Source organism: Atta cephalotes (genome assembly GCF_000143395.1).
Source record: "Atta cephalotes unplaced genomic scaffold scaffold00069, whole genome shotgun sequence".
NCBI lineage: Eukaryota > Metazoa > Arthropoda > Insecta > Hymenoptera > Formicidae > Atta > Atta cephalotes.
Window position 1 is genome coordinate 614,727 of NW_012130133.1, and position 14,145 is coordinate 628,871.

Consider the following 14,145-nt stretch of genomic DNA (forward strand, 5'->3'; position numbering starts at 1 on the left):
TATACTATTATAATAAATAATATATATATATATATATATATTATATATATATATATATACACACACACACACACACACACACACACACACACACACACACACACACACACACACACACACACACACACACACATATATATATATATACCAAAATAAGTTTTTCTAATTGTTTTTGTCGGAAATATTATCGGAATAATCGTTAGTTTCTTTTCGTGAGTATCAAGCATTCGCGATAAATCGAGAGAGAAGTGCATGGGGGAAAACTGTTATCCCCATGTAAAGACAAGCCGTGCCGGGACCCATTGACCCGTCGCGTCGTGTGCAAAGAGAAAAAGTTTCACCTTCGCTTGGCAGCTCGTGCGGAGAGCCACGAGAGTTTCCTTTTCCTTCGCCTCCGCGCTCGAATGTTGTTTATTCACGACTCGCCGTCGACCCACTGATCTCGTTCGAGAACGACAAATTGATTCCCGAAAATTCATTTGTGGAGCAGTGTCCACTAAAGAATTTCAATTAAGAAACGATTTCATCGTTATTATGATTATTTAATTATTTGTCTTCTGTTAAGTCATAAATATGAACTATAAAAAATAATATAATTAATTATAATTAATTATAATTAATATTAACTAACGTAATAAAATTTAGAGTGACACAAATCATAAACATAAGACTTTTGCACATATGTCCTAATCACAGATAATTTTATTTTAATTTAGTATTAATAGATATATTAAATTATACACAAAAAAATGTTTTGTTTGAAAATATTAAAAAATTTTAATTACTACAACATAGATCTAAAAATTTTGTTGTATTATTACAATATAAGATGCTCAAGCTAGTTGCTAAAATATAAAAATTTTTACAATATTGTTCATTATGCTTGAGCGTTCTATATAATTATTTTGATGACTCAACAAATTTTTCAGATTTGTATCTAACTAATTTGTATCTAATAAATTTTCAGATTTTTTAGTGTTTAATAAAAATTGTTCTTTCTACGTATCAGATATTAATTAATAATCTCATATTCAATGTATATACATACTTCACTATATTTTGTAACGAACAGAAACTCAATCTTCAGATTATATTAATTTAAATTTTGTTGCCACATATATATATCTCACATATATACATACATACATTATTCATATTTTATTATTCTTACAAAAATGAAAGAAGCAAAAATTGCTTTTCTCTGAGAAAGAAAAGCGCTTTCGAACGTTTAAGTTATTTTTATCACGACTTGCGCCTAATGCGCCTTAGTTATGGTGCATGTCATTTCCAAGAGTCTGCAAAACTCGCGACTCATGGATTTTACACACGGAGAACAATAAACACGATTGGTATCTTCTTGCGTGACAATTAGCAGAGATCAACTACGATTGTAGCAACATCCGCATTTTACAAGTGAAGCTTGCTCATTAATGTACATATTTATTATGTCGCTTATTAAACGACGCACTCGTCTAGAGCGTTTCCATTACGAAAAATAATGTCAATTAAACATCGATATTTTTCTACGAAGAACCGGTTTGTTCATCAGCAGATTAAATCGATGTTTCGGTAGTAATGTCGGAAGTGAATCGTGCTGTCGAAATACATCGAAAGTGCACTGTCCCATTACTGAATCAGCTTTCTCTTTGTCCCAAATGGATCGAGGATAAAGAAAAATATATTTCGCCGTAGAAAATAACGTAGAAAAGTTTACTCTTATTTAACCTTTAAGATACAGATCGTTACTATTGGATGATAAGTGTGGCTTCAACGAAATTATTTATTTTCTCTCTCAATGTGTAATCAATAGTTCTTAACTCAAGTCTTTCAAAGAAATTGCAGCCCTTTGTCGAATTTAAGTAAACGTAGAATCATTTAAGTATGGATAGAAAGTAGCAAAATATTACATAAAGCGAAAGTAAACATTAGGTTTTAGTCTTTTGTGTGTTTTTAATAAACTAAAAATTTGCTAAAATATTTAAGAATTTTTACATAGCTTATGTATGAGAAAAGTTTAAATAATAATTGATGTTATTTTATAAAAACAATTACAATTTTATTAATTATTCTAAATATTTTAGTTTTATCAAAACTCATAACTTTATTTTGATATTATAAAGTTAAAATAAGAATTTTTTATTACAAAATTTGATTGTTTATTAATGTTAAAAATAAAATAAAATAAAGATTTAGTTGCACTGTTATCGTGCTAAGCTCATTACCTTTTCATACATTATTATTTCAAATTATTGAGTTTTGGAGACTGAGTTTTAATTTATAAAAATAAAATCATTTTGATTTTTTGTTGATTTTTATGTATATCTTTGATATCAGTTGATGCATGTACGTATATATTATTTGATCAAATGTGTTAGAATCTGCGCTATAATCCTCAATGAACAACAGCACGATTGAAGCGATTATCATTGTGAGTTCCTTGACACAAACGCGTGAGACACACCAGGAGTATAAATATATAATCGATGCTGATATAACGAACATAAATTGCAGTGACTCGGAGGCAAACATTTTTTTCGTTCGATACACGCGGATACACCGTTGCCTTTGCATGCGAGTAAAGACAAAGAAATCCATCACATTTAATGATGATATAATCACGCATAGTCATTCTCTGTATTCTTTTAATAATACACATCTAATATTATACACGTTAACATTTACATATGACATTTTTATAAATCTGAATTTCAAATTTCTATGAATGTGTACGAAGAAATCGTATATTACGATCTATATTGCTTGTACTAGACACGTCCATGGTAAATATATCATACGTATTATTAATTTTATTTCAAATTTGCTTTTATGTTGTATTTAATATGAAACTTTTTGCAAATATAAAACAGTAATATAAACACTAATAAGTTATTATGTTATGTATTAATCTGTGTAATTTATTATATTGGTAATTGGAAAAAAATTTTGCTAGAATATCTAAAAATTTTAGCTAAATCTGAAAATAATATTTTGTTCAATTAAAAAAATAATTATATAGAACATAAGCTAGAATATTAAATTTTTTTGTAGCATTGCTTATTAACATTTGAATTTCTTACATAATTATTTTGATGATTTAATAAAATTATTTTCAGATCTATATCTATAGCTAAATTTTTAGATATTTTACTAAAATAATTCTTTCCGTATAACAATGAACAGGTAAGCGATCATAGATATTACTGCACATACTGCTACATATATAACAAGATCCACAACGTGGATTATCGATCTAAACGAGAATAGCCATGATGACGGCATATTTTATAATATTTACATATCAATTTCCGCTCGAGCATAGTCGAGGTTCATAGTGTTAGTTTCATATGTGATTGGCTCGTCTCACTATTTAACACATTGAAATCGCCTCACGTGACTCCGATCAATGGAAGCGTAAATTACTTTCTAAATACGACTGCAATATCGCTTACCTGTGCTGTGTTTTGCGTTTTATTTATAAATATCCTACTTCAGGGCTGGTCAAATATTACTCTTGTGAGATAACCTTTGAAAATCAAGCATTTATCCATTAATCAGAAATAACGCGACGTGTCGTTATATTTTACGATTATTTAATAGAGCTCTTAATATTCACGAGGCGGCAGACATTACGTTTCCGTCATCAATTTTCTTGAGAAACTATCATCGACATCGATACCTGTTCATATTTCAGTATCGGTTATTTATCATCGGTACTAAAATACAACGTTTTATCCATTATCAGACGCGGAAATAAAGATGTATATGACATCATTGGTACAGTGGTCATGTAAAAAAGAAAGTTTAATTAATTTAAGAAAGTTTATTAATTTAAATAAATAATTTAATTATTATATGTATATAAAACAAGATAGAGAGATTAATACAAGTTTATAATGATTACATATTTTAAAAGAAAGTAAAAATATGAGAAATAAATCATGCTCAAAAAAACCAAAGTTTAATTGAATCTGTTAATTAATCGAAATTATGTTCAAGAATTGTAAAACATTCCATGTATGTATATGTATTATTATTATTATTATAAAAAATATTAGTGAGATGATATTCGTATTAAATAAATTTACTAACAATACTTTGTACTTTGTACTTTTGGTTGTGTGTTTGAAGATCATTTAACATCTTATCTTATAACATTTTTAACAATAATAATTTTTAGCTTGTAATTTTTGAAAGCTATTATTATATTTTTAAGCAACATTATATAAAATGCTATAGAGAAATCGCTTATAATCAGAGCGATTGTGTTACGAAACATTTGATTTGATTCAAGTCTCATGTATCAAACGCCGCGAACGAGAGAATGACGCGACTGGGATATAAAATCCTTATCTTTCATAGATGCGAAGTCTTCGTTAAATTTATACTGACAACGGGAATCACGACTTTGTCCTATGTCGTAAATCCTGACAGACAGTCTTTCTTCTTCCTCGATACACGCAACACAATTGCCTTTCCACGGAATCTCGAATTGAACGCTTGGCTAGCACGATTCATTCGCAAAGAAACTTTATTCAAAGATATTCCAATTAAAATTTGAACTATTGCTTTTTCCGACAAAATTATCAATTGTATCATACTCATCCTTTTTCTGTTTATTATTTTATAGAAATTATGACAACAATAAAATGTAATTATTAGAAATCTTAAGAAAATTTGTTTAAATTATTACTCTATATAGTCGTATAACTCTAATATATAGATATATGAAACTAGCTGTTTTTTTCGGAAAAAGAAAAATACCTACATTTTTATTTTTTTCAGCAAAAATAAATAACAATTTATCTTTTTTTGATCGTTATCAAAAAATAACGGCTTGAAATCTAATTATTAGAAATCACAGTACGTATTTGCAAAAGATTGTTTAAATTATTACCGTGCAACTGTATGAAACTACAGTTGTTCTTTAAAAGAGACAAGATATCCAGAGAGCTACATGTTTTTCTATGTTACAAATGACTATTACAAATGGATCGAGGCTACAAAAGCGGCAATAAGAATAACCGTTTGTTAAATTACAATGGTACAGGTATAAAAAATAGTGGCTTGTAAAATCGTCATTGACGTTAAGAACCTTTGACATTAGTGTGTTGAATCTCTTGCGAATACCAGGCGAAATCATCAATTGACTGAAAACGTACGTGGGCAAGGACACGCGAGCAGTAAAATGTAAAGGGCGCCGATGCTTGGAGATACAATCGACTCAATCGTTTTATTCAAATTTGATGGCTATCTCTTACATAACGCCGTGTAATAAATTTCAATTAACATAGCGCCGCGGCCATAGCCAACAAGTTGCCAAAAAAGAAGATATCATATAAATCTAGTCATTTTAATCAGTATTAAATGTTAATCGTTTTATTAATACATTTTACATACATATATATTTATTGCTTCTCTGAATTATAGAAGAAATGTTGTCTCATATTATAATGTGTATTCAGGAATATTTTTAAATATTTTTCAAATATTTAATGTTGTATTGTAATTATAATGATTTATCTGATTTTACGCAAATAATTATTTTTTATACTGTATATATAATATATTAATTTTTTTTAAATATACTCTGTGATAAAAATATAATCTAATTTCAAAACTTTCAGTATTTCGTTCATTAGAACATTTTTATTGACGGAATGAGCAAAGTGAAATTTAAAAAATTTTTGAAATCTCTCTTCTTCTCTCTCTCTCTCTCTCTCTCTCTCTCTCTCTCTTGTACTTTTACGTTACCTATATTGTAGTGTGTGTGTGTGTGTGTGTGTGTGTGTGTGTGTGTGTGTGTGTGTGTTTCAGATATTTAAAATGTGTAAAATCGCGCGATACTAATGTCATCGCAATAACGGTGAAATATACGTTGCGAATGTCACGACGAATGGAGAAGTCACTCGAAAAGTCGGCTCAAAAAAGAGGATGAAGAAGATGAAGAAAAAACGTAGCGAGGGGATCGTACACGCAACGGAATATAAAACGTTATGTCACAGCGCGAGGAAGAGAAAGAGAGAGAAAGAGAGATGCTCCTTGTAACGCAGCCCGATAATACATGTGCACGTATACGTTTCGTAATGCGGCGTTAGGCGCTCATAATGAGACACACGTCGTAAATCGTCGACGGGGAGAGGCATACCTGCATAAATATCGGGAAAAAGTGTAAGACTGTTGACATTTAAAGCGGATGATAATGACGCGCTGCTGCTGTGCCGCTGTCGATTACAGATTCCCTGCCCGCGGAATAAAACGCGCTAACTTTAGGTCCCGACTGACTGAGACTCTAGACGAAACATGTGCCTGATAGCGTTTGGTGGAAGATGCGAACAACTCTGAGAAAATTGCGAAATGTACAAGAGAAACGGCGGACTCCATTGATAGTAGACGAATGCTACACATGAAACCGTGGAAAGTTTCAGTTTAAGTTTAGTAAGCATTTTTTTGTTCAACTCAAAGAAACATACCGTATTTTGTTTGCCAATTTTCTGAATTTATGGATAAAGATTGTATAAATTGCGTTTCTTATTACACATATTTTGAAAGCAATTGATCGAGAAATATATTTTTGTGGTTTGGATTAGCATCTCTTTCTAGCATTTATTATAGTTTCTCTCTGAAAAAAGTTTTTACGGACATACAAATTTTATTTTTTATTAAATATATAGAAAGAAACGATTGTTGAAGTATCTGAAAGTTTAATTAGATATATATCTGAAAATAATTTTGTTTGGATCATTAAAATAATTATAGAATGTTTAAACTGATCGTCAAAACGTTAAAACTTTTTGCTGTATTGTCATCAACGTTTAAGCGTTCCACATAAAATTTTGATGGATAACAAAATTATTTTCAGATCTGTATTTAGCTAAATTTTTAGATAGTAAACTTCGTTTTTTTCTGTGTGCACAAAATATAGTTTATATTATACATGTGATGCTAATATAAAAGAATTAAAATATGAGATACGAAGAAAAAATCATTTAATATGCTATTATGCGCGCTTGATGAAGTTAATTATTTAAGGAACATATAGTTGATAAACTCTGAAAAGAATATTTTTATGTAAGGATATTTCGACTTTTTAAGGAGATAAAACAAATCTTTTTACGGCCAAGTGGAGTCGTTCGACTTTAGCCAGACACGTTCGGTCGCGGAAAGTATAGATCTGCGGATTATTCTATCGCAACAGCTGTTTGACCTCTGAACTATTAACCACCGGTTAAATCGAGAATCTGTTAACAAGAAAAAAAGGCGCAATTGCGAGATCTGATATAATCATCGATTTACTGTTCTTTTTGCAACGCCTCGAATGACACCTCCATAAATAATACGATGATAATAGGGAAGCTAATACTTTTCACATTTAGACACGATACAGTGCTACTTCAGATTCTTATCCACTCTTGAATCTCACCTTCTAAAATAACACAGAAATAACACAGAAATAACATGCATAACACAGTAAAACCGTTTTGCTGAAATATCTAAAATTTAGATAAATACAAATTTAAAAATAATTTGGAATATATCAAAATAATTATGAATATAATTATTTTATTATATAAAATTCAAGCATCACGCAAAAATGTTTGATAGTCTAACAATTAGCTTAAATGTTCTACACAATTATTTTGATAGTTCAACAAAATTATTTTCGAATCTTGTAAAACTTTTAGATGTCATTCTGAAGAATGAAATTTCGCTCTTAAAGATTGAAATTGAGCCACTTTTTTTTCAAAATTGACTCAATTTTTACTTTTTAGAGTAACATTTCAAAGAATATAGAGAGTATCTAATTTTTAGATTACTTTAGCAAAACCATTCTTTCTATATACGTTTGAATTATAAATAAGTAATTTAAGAAAATTATAGAATTACAAAACTAGAATACTAAAATGATTATATAATAAAACACTTTACAGGACCGAAGCAGTTTAACTTCCGAGGGCACAATTATTTCTACAGCGGACATGTACCGGCCCATGCCAATCAGAAAGTGGATTGGTTAGACGCTAGAAATATTTGCAGGGAATACTGCATGGATCTCATTTCGATGGAAACTCAAGAAGAAAACAATATGATCTTTAGGCTCATCCAGCAGAGTAAGTATAATTTATCTCACGATCAAACTCTCATGAAACGTGCCGACGTTTGTATACGCGCTCCTTTATGAATCATTCTTACTGTTCCACATTGCAAATTAAAGATCAATGCATGATCGAAGGACGAAGTAACAGAGCAGCGGCTTCGTTTTATTTGTGAACAAAGAAAAGTGCGGCATGAGGACATATTTGCAATTAAAGGAATTTTTATAAATAATTTCGAGAGCTAAGAGAAAAAAATGTTTTGTTATTATCAAATCCATCAATTTAATTTACAAAATTATTATTTTAGTTCGTGATTACGTTGCAAGTTTGACAGTGATCGATAGTTTATATAACTGAAAGCTGTGTTCAAATTTACATAAAAAATATTATTAACTACCAATATCTGGCCTCGACCGTGTAAGACACTTTCTTATTTATTTGATTTAAAAAATATTTTATTCATAATGAGAAATTCTTAGGTTTGCGATCTGTATGCATTGCTTCACAATCAGTTAAATCTACCATTATAATGAAGACTAATTTACGTATTAAATGATTCTAGAAACTGCATAATTATTATAATTTGACCTATAAATATCTAATAGAATACCATTTTCTGATTACATCTCTCGATCGATAACAAACACGAAGCATTGCTTACCGGATCCAGTTCTTCTTATTTCACCTGTAATTTATTAACGCAATCTGTCGAACATGAGCAGGAAAATACAAATTTTAGAATTCATTTAAGAAGGGTAAATCCACTGGTCCTTTTGATAGAATAATCATAAAAAGTTTTCACACGACGTACAACCGTGGTGACGATAGTAGCGAGTCGTATCGACACCGACACGGCGATTTACCACGGTAACTTTCATCCATGCGAGGTAATCATTCGGCAGTATTTCGAAATAAGCAACCCGACGTGGAACATCATAGCGTCTCTGATTCGGATGATTAACGACGATGCTTCCCCTTTATCCTTTTCTTCTTTTCATTACGACCTTTGGCTGCAGCGCGATGCGTTTAAGCATTATCTGAGAACCGAAAGTGTAATTAATCGAAGGGTTTTACACGACTTGCTTTTACTTATTAGTAAAAACATTGCTTCTTCCTCGTTTTCCTTTAAAATGGTTTGTTGAACTTGAATGACTGCAAGTTGTAATTGCTATCAATACATTCGATACTCTTAAAGAGAATTTTTTTATAAAAAACAATTTTTTTTTATCTTATGTAAATTATTATATTTATTAATTACTTAATTTATTTAATAATTATTATGTTTATAATAATTATAAATAAATTTTAATTTTATTTTATAATTTTAAAATTCGAGAAGAAAAAACAATTAACATGCCAGTTTTCATCAATGTAGATTAACTGTAATCTAAGTTTACTTAGATTACAGTTAGCTTATTTTTCACCTTTTACTATATAAAGACGAAGATTCGTTTAATGACGCAAGTAATTTAATTACTTTAACAATTAAACAGAAATAATTAATCGACAAATAAAAAATTCATCAATAACTAGAAAAATTAGAAACCGCAATGTCAATTACATGAATCAGAAATTGAATAAGTAGTTACCAAGAATTAATACAAATTGCCGGAACAATTGTCGATTTCACTGTCGCCTCTAACCGCAATTATCATAATTGTGATGATACCTGCTCATCATGAACGATATTCATCACGACGGGGAATTGTGGGAGGCTAGTCGGTGAGTGTAACGACAGTTTTCAAGGTAATGCGGGGGTCTTGAAGTGGGTTGAGGCTAGAGAGACTCTCATCTTTTTATATAACAGCATCACGCGGTGCATGAATCTTTTTACAGTCCGGCGAAAGTAAGATGGTACCGAGTTGATTTTGCTTAAGAATACTACCAGCCTTCTCGTTTAATTATACGTTTAATAGACCTTTTATACCTGCAGTCCATATACTGATTACAGTGGTTTAGGGTGATTTCTCTATAATAATGCTTTGATTTAATAAGAATTATCAATCACAGAGTATCTGTTATATCTCAAAATGCTTCTCTTCTTTTTTAATCCATTTTAATTTTTAAATAGTAGTAAAAGTTATCGCGCGCGAGAGTGTATTAAAAGTTCGAATATTAGTTTAACATAACGACTTTATAATAATGTAGCTGTTTATTAAATAGTTCAAAGTTAACTTTGATTACATAAACTTTATTGGATTATATTTACGGAAAATAAATTAAATTTCTAATTTAACGGTTATACTTGCGTCGAAATTATTTTTAGTCTCTTTTTGACAAGCAATCGATTTCACACAAAATCTGTTTTTCTCCTCAGACGATGTTCCTTACATCTGGACGTCTGGACGTCTCTGTGACTTCAAGGGCTGCGAGAATCGACGCGATCTCGAGCCCAAGTCTTTGTATGGTTGGTTCTGGTCGGCGAATCGCGAGAAGATGGCACCCACCAACCAAGTGCCGAATGGTTGGGGTTTCAATCCATGGTCGCAGACCGGCCACAAGAAGGTCAGGCAGCCGGATAATGCCGAATATGACATCAATGGTACCAACGAATCCTGCTTGTCCGTCTTGAACAACGTTTACAACGATGGCATCGCCTGGCACGACGTTGCGTGTTACCATGAGAAACCGTTCGTCTGCGAGGACTCTGAGGAGTTGCTCAACTACGTGGCCAGCACCAACCGCGGTATTCGCCTCTAAAGCGATCGCGGTCAGTCGACACCTACGTGGTGAACACGCGATCGTCCATCAGCGTCATATCAGCACTCACTTTCCTTCAGTACTTCCCGTCGCGGAGCCGACGAGACACGTGCCAAATATAGGGACGCGGGCAATTCTTTTTGGATAATCATAGAAAATCCTTTAGAAACGTATTAGATGTAGCAAAAAGAAATTTTATGATATTTCTATAACTAAAATTTACGAACGTTATCTTTTTATAATTATATTTTACAATATATAATAATAAAATACAATTTTATATAATGTTTTTTATTAATTGTATCATTCGAAATAAAAGCTCGCTAAGATTATAATTTTGTAATCTATTATGGATTTTCTTTTATTAATTCATACATTACTGCTGATTTTTGTATGATTTCTATTGAATTTCTATAGCTATGTGAAGCTTTTGTATTCTTAATCTTTTTTCGTTGCGTTAGAAATAATAAAATAAGAAGAAAATGATTTATAGGATATTGCGCTTAACACAGGAAAAAATTTTACTAAAGTATGTAAAAATCAGCTTGCTACAGAACTAAAAATAATTTTGTTGAGCTATCAAAATAATAATGTAGAATGTTAATCGTTGATGACAATGCTGCAGAAAATTTTAAGCAACTAGTTTTAGTGCCCTATATAATTATTTCGATATTCCAAAACAAAATTATTTTCAGATCTGTATCTAGCTAAATTTTTAGATATTTCAGCAAAACCGTTTTTTTCTGTATAATTAATAATTCTTTTAATTTACATCCTATTCTAATAATTCTAATAATAAACGTGAGAATTTTTTAGAAACGCGACGTTAAAAGTCTCTCAAACAAAAGCGAAAGTGTAGAATCAGTATATTATGCGATCAATTCATGACAAGTTTTTATTATGTACAGTAACTCTAATTCAACATACCTATATTTATATTCGGTGCTGTGACTTTAACATAACGTGATATTTGCATGAAAATAAATATATTTACTATTTTGTACCTGCAAAAATTTTGTACTTACAAAAATTTCAAATGTAAAAATGTAATGCTAGATTAGTAATTGAACAAACGTGTCTCGTCGCTACGTTCTTTCTGCACTCATCGTATCGAAGAAATTCAATAATTTTATATTTGTTTAATTTGTATCATTGAAGAGAGTAATTAATTGTGTACATGTATTTATTGATATAAATTTGGCTGGCAGTCTCTGTACATTTATGAATAAACGTTAATCTTACATAAATCATGTATGATTTAGTTAGTATTAGGTGTACAACTTTGCTTCCGCCGTTTTTTTTCCAAAATTCGATGCTTTATTGTAAAAAACTGGTTATACATTTATGATTCAAAGTATTGTCCATCGCTGGCCACTACTTTCTCCCATCTTTCGGGTAGCGTACGAATCCCGCGTCGAAAAAACTGATCATCTTTTGAGGCTATCCACGAATCGATCCAATTTTTTACTTCTTCATAAGACCGGAAGTGCTGGTCAGCCAGGCCATGTGCCATTGATCGAAACAAGTGATAGTCAGAGGGAGCAACGTTTGAATACGGCGGGTGGGGTAGGGCTTCCCATTTCAACGTTTCCAAGTATGTCTTGACCACTTTCGCAACATGGGGTCGAGCATTGTCATGCTGCAAAATCACTTTATCGTGTCTCTCGTTGTATTGCGGCCGTTTGTCTTTCAATGCTCGGCAAACGCATCAATTGCGTTCGATACCGATCGCCTGTGATTGTTTCAGTCGGTTTTAACAGTTCATAATACACTACGCCGAGCTGGTCCCACCAAAGTCCCACCAAATACAGAGCATGACCTTGGACGTCAAAATCACCGTTCTTGAAGCGTTGAAACCATTCACGACACGTTCTTTCACTAATAGCGGTCTCACCATAAGTATTTGAGAGCATTCGATGAGCCTCAGCCGCAGATTTCTTCATATTGAAACAAAAAATTAAAACCTCCCGCAATTGACGAGAATTTGGCTCGTAAACTGACATTTTCAATCGAGAATAACTTTATGATGCAGACACAAATCGACTAATGTTTCTATGGGGTTATGTTGACAGATGCCCAAGTTTATTGTATGACGTCTATGATCTATTTATTTCGACCATCACTTACCGGTAAAGCCATCTATAGGAAAACGGCGGAAGCAAAATTGTACACCCAATATTAAAAATTCAATATATTATATCCAATTTATAAGGAAGAATATAATTAGACAAAGTGTGATTTTTTTGTACAAGAATAAATCAAAAGTGGAGAATAAACTTTTTTTCGTCCGAGGCTTTATTTCCGAAAAAATTAAATTTGAAAAGCATGGAATATGCGTGCACTTAATTAAGATAGAAGTTTGTGAAGATACTATAAACGGTATCATATTTACAGAGTTTTTCCACATAACATGACTTCACGAGTGGCAAGATTAAAGAAAATATGATAAATAATTAAATTTGATTCATTTTATTAAAAGTGAATTTACAACAAAAAGTTTCAAATAAAAAAAATTACTTTTGCACTTTCCATTTATTTTATACAAATCCTCCACCTTTTCAGAAAAACGTTCTCAGAAAAATATTACAATAACAAATTTTATTTTAGATTTATATAATTAAAAACAAATCTTTTATCAAAATACAAAAATACAAAATTTAGTAACAATAGATCAGAAAAATTGTTTAAAAACTTGTTAGCTTGATCTAAAAAATTTCACTTTTGAAATTTTTATGTAGTTTGAGTAAAGGTGAGTTTTAACTATATAATTAATAATACTACTACATATAATTAATATAATCTATTATATAATTAATATTACTATATAATTATACTATATAATAAATACTAGTCTACTATATAATTATAATTATAATTAATATACATTAATTTCCCGTGTTTCTAAGTAGATATGAATAATTAAAATACGCATGTGTCTATTTATTTATATTGCCAAGAGACTAGTTTTCTAATTATATCTTTAGATAGGATAAATTTAGATACATATTTCGAAGTGTTCATCCCATACTCACAGATGAGAATCCCTGAGGATTGTACCATCACAACAGATCACAAAGTTGCACTTTACATGGCGCTAGAAGTATATTCCGAGTCGTCGGTAAGAGACCTTGTATGATCAATTAATGTAACTTTAAATAAAAATCATATCGAATACATATATCATATCTTAAATACATATATCATATTTTAAATACATACCTATAAATCGTAATTTATATATATATATATATATATATATATTTTTTTATTTTAATTTACTATAATTTTTAGTTATTTATTTTGCATAGAAATACTATTAATGTGTTTTTCTTTTACTATTTTAATGTTTTAT

At 30.6% G+C, this 14,145-nt stretch overlaps 1 protein-coding gene across 1 annotated transcript in view; it reads left to right on the forward strand.

The window, feature by feature from the left end:
* The window catches only part of LOC105623964, a 16,523-nt gene extending 5,383 nt beyond the window's left edge, over window positions 1-11,140 (forward strand). The window contains exons 2-3 of the mRNA XM_012205333.1: window positions 7,929-8,108; window positions 10,411-11,140. Of these exons, the coding sequence (XP_012060723.1) occupies window positions 7,929-8,108; window positions 10,411-10,793 (563 nt within the window). The 3' untranslated portion in view covers window positions 10,794-11,140. The remainder of the gene's footprint in view (window positions 1-7,928; window positions 8,109-10,410) is intronic.
* Window positions 11,141-14,145: the final 3,005 nt, after the last annotated feature.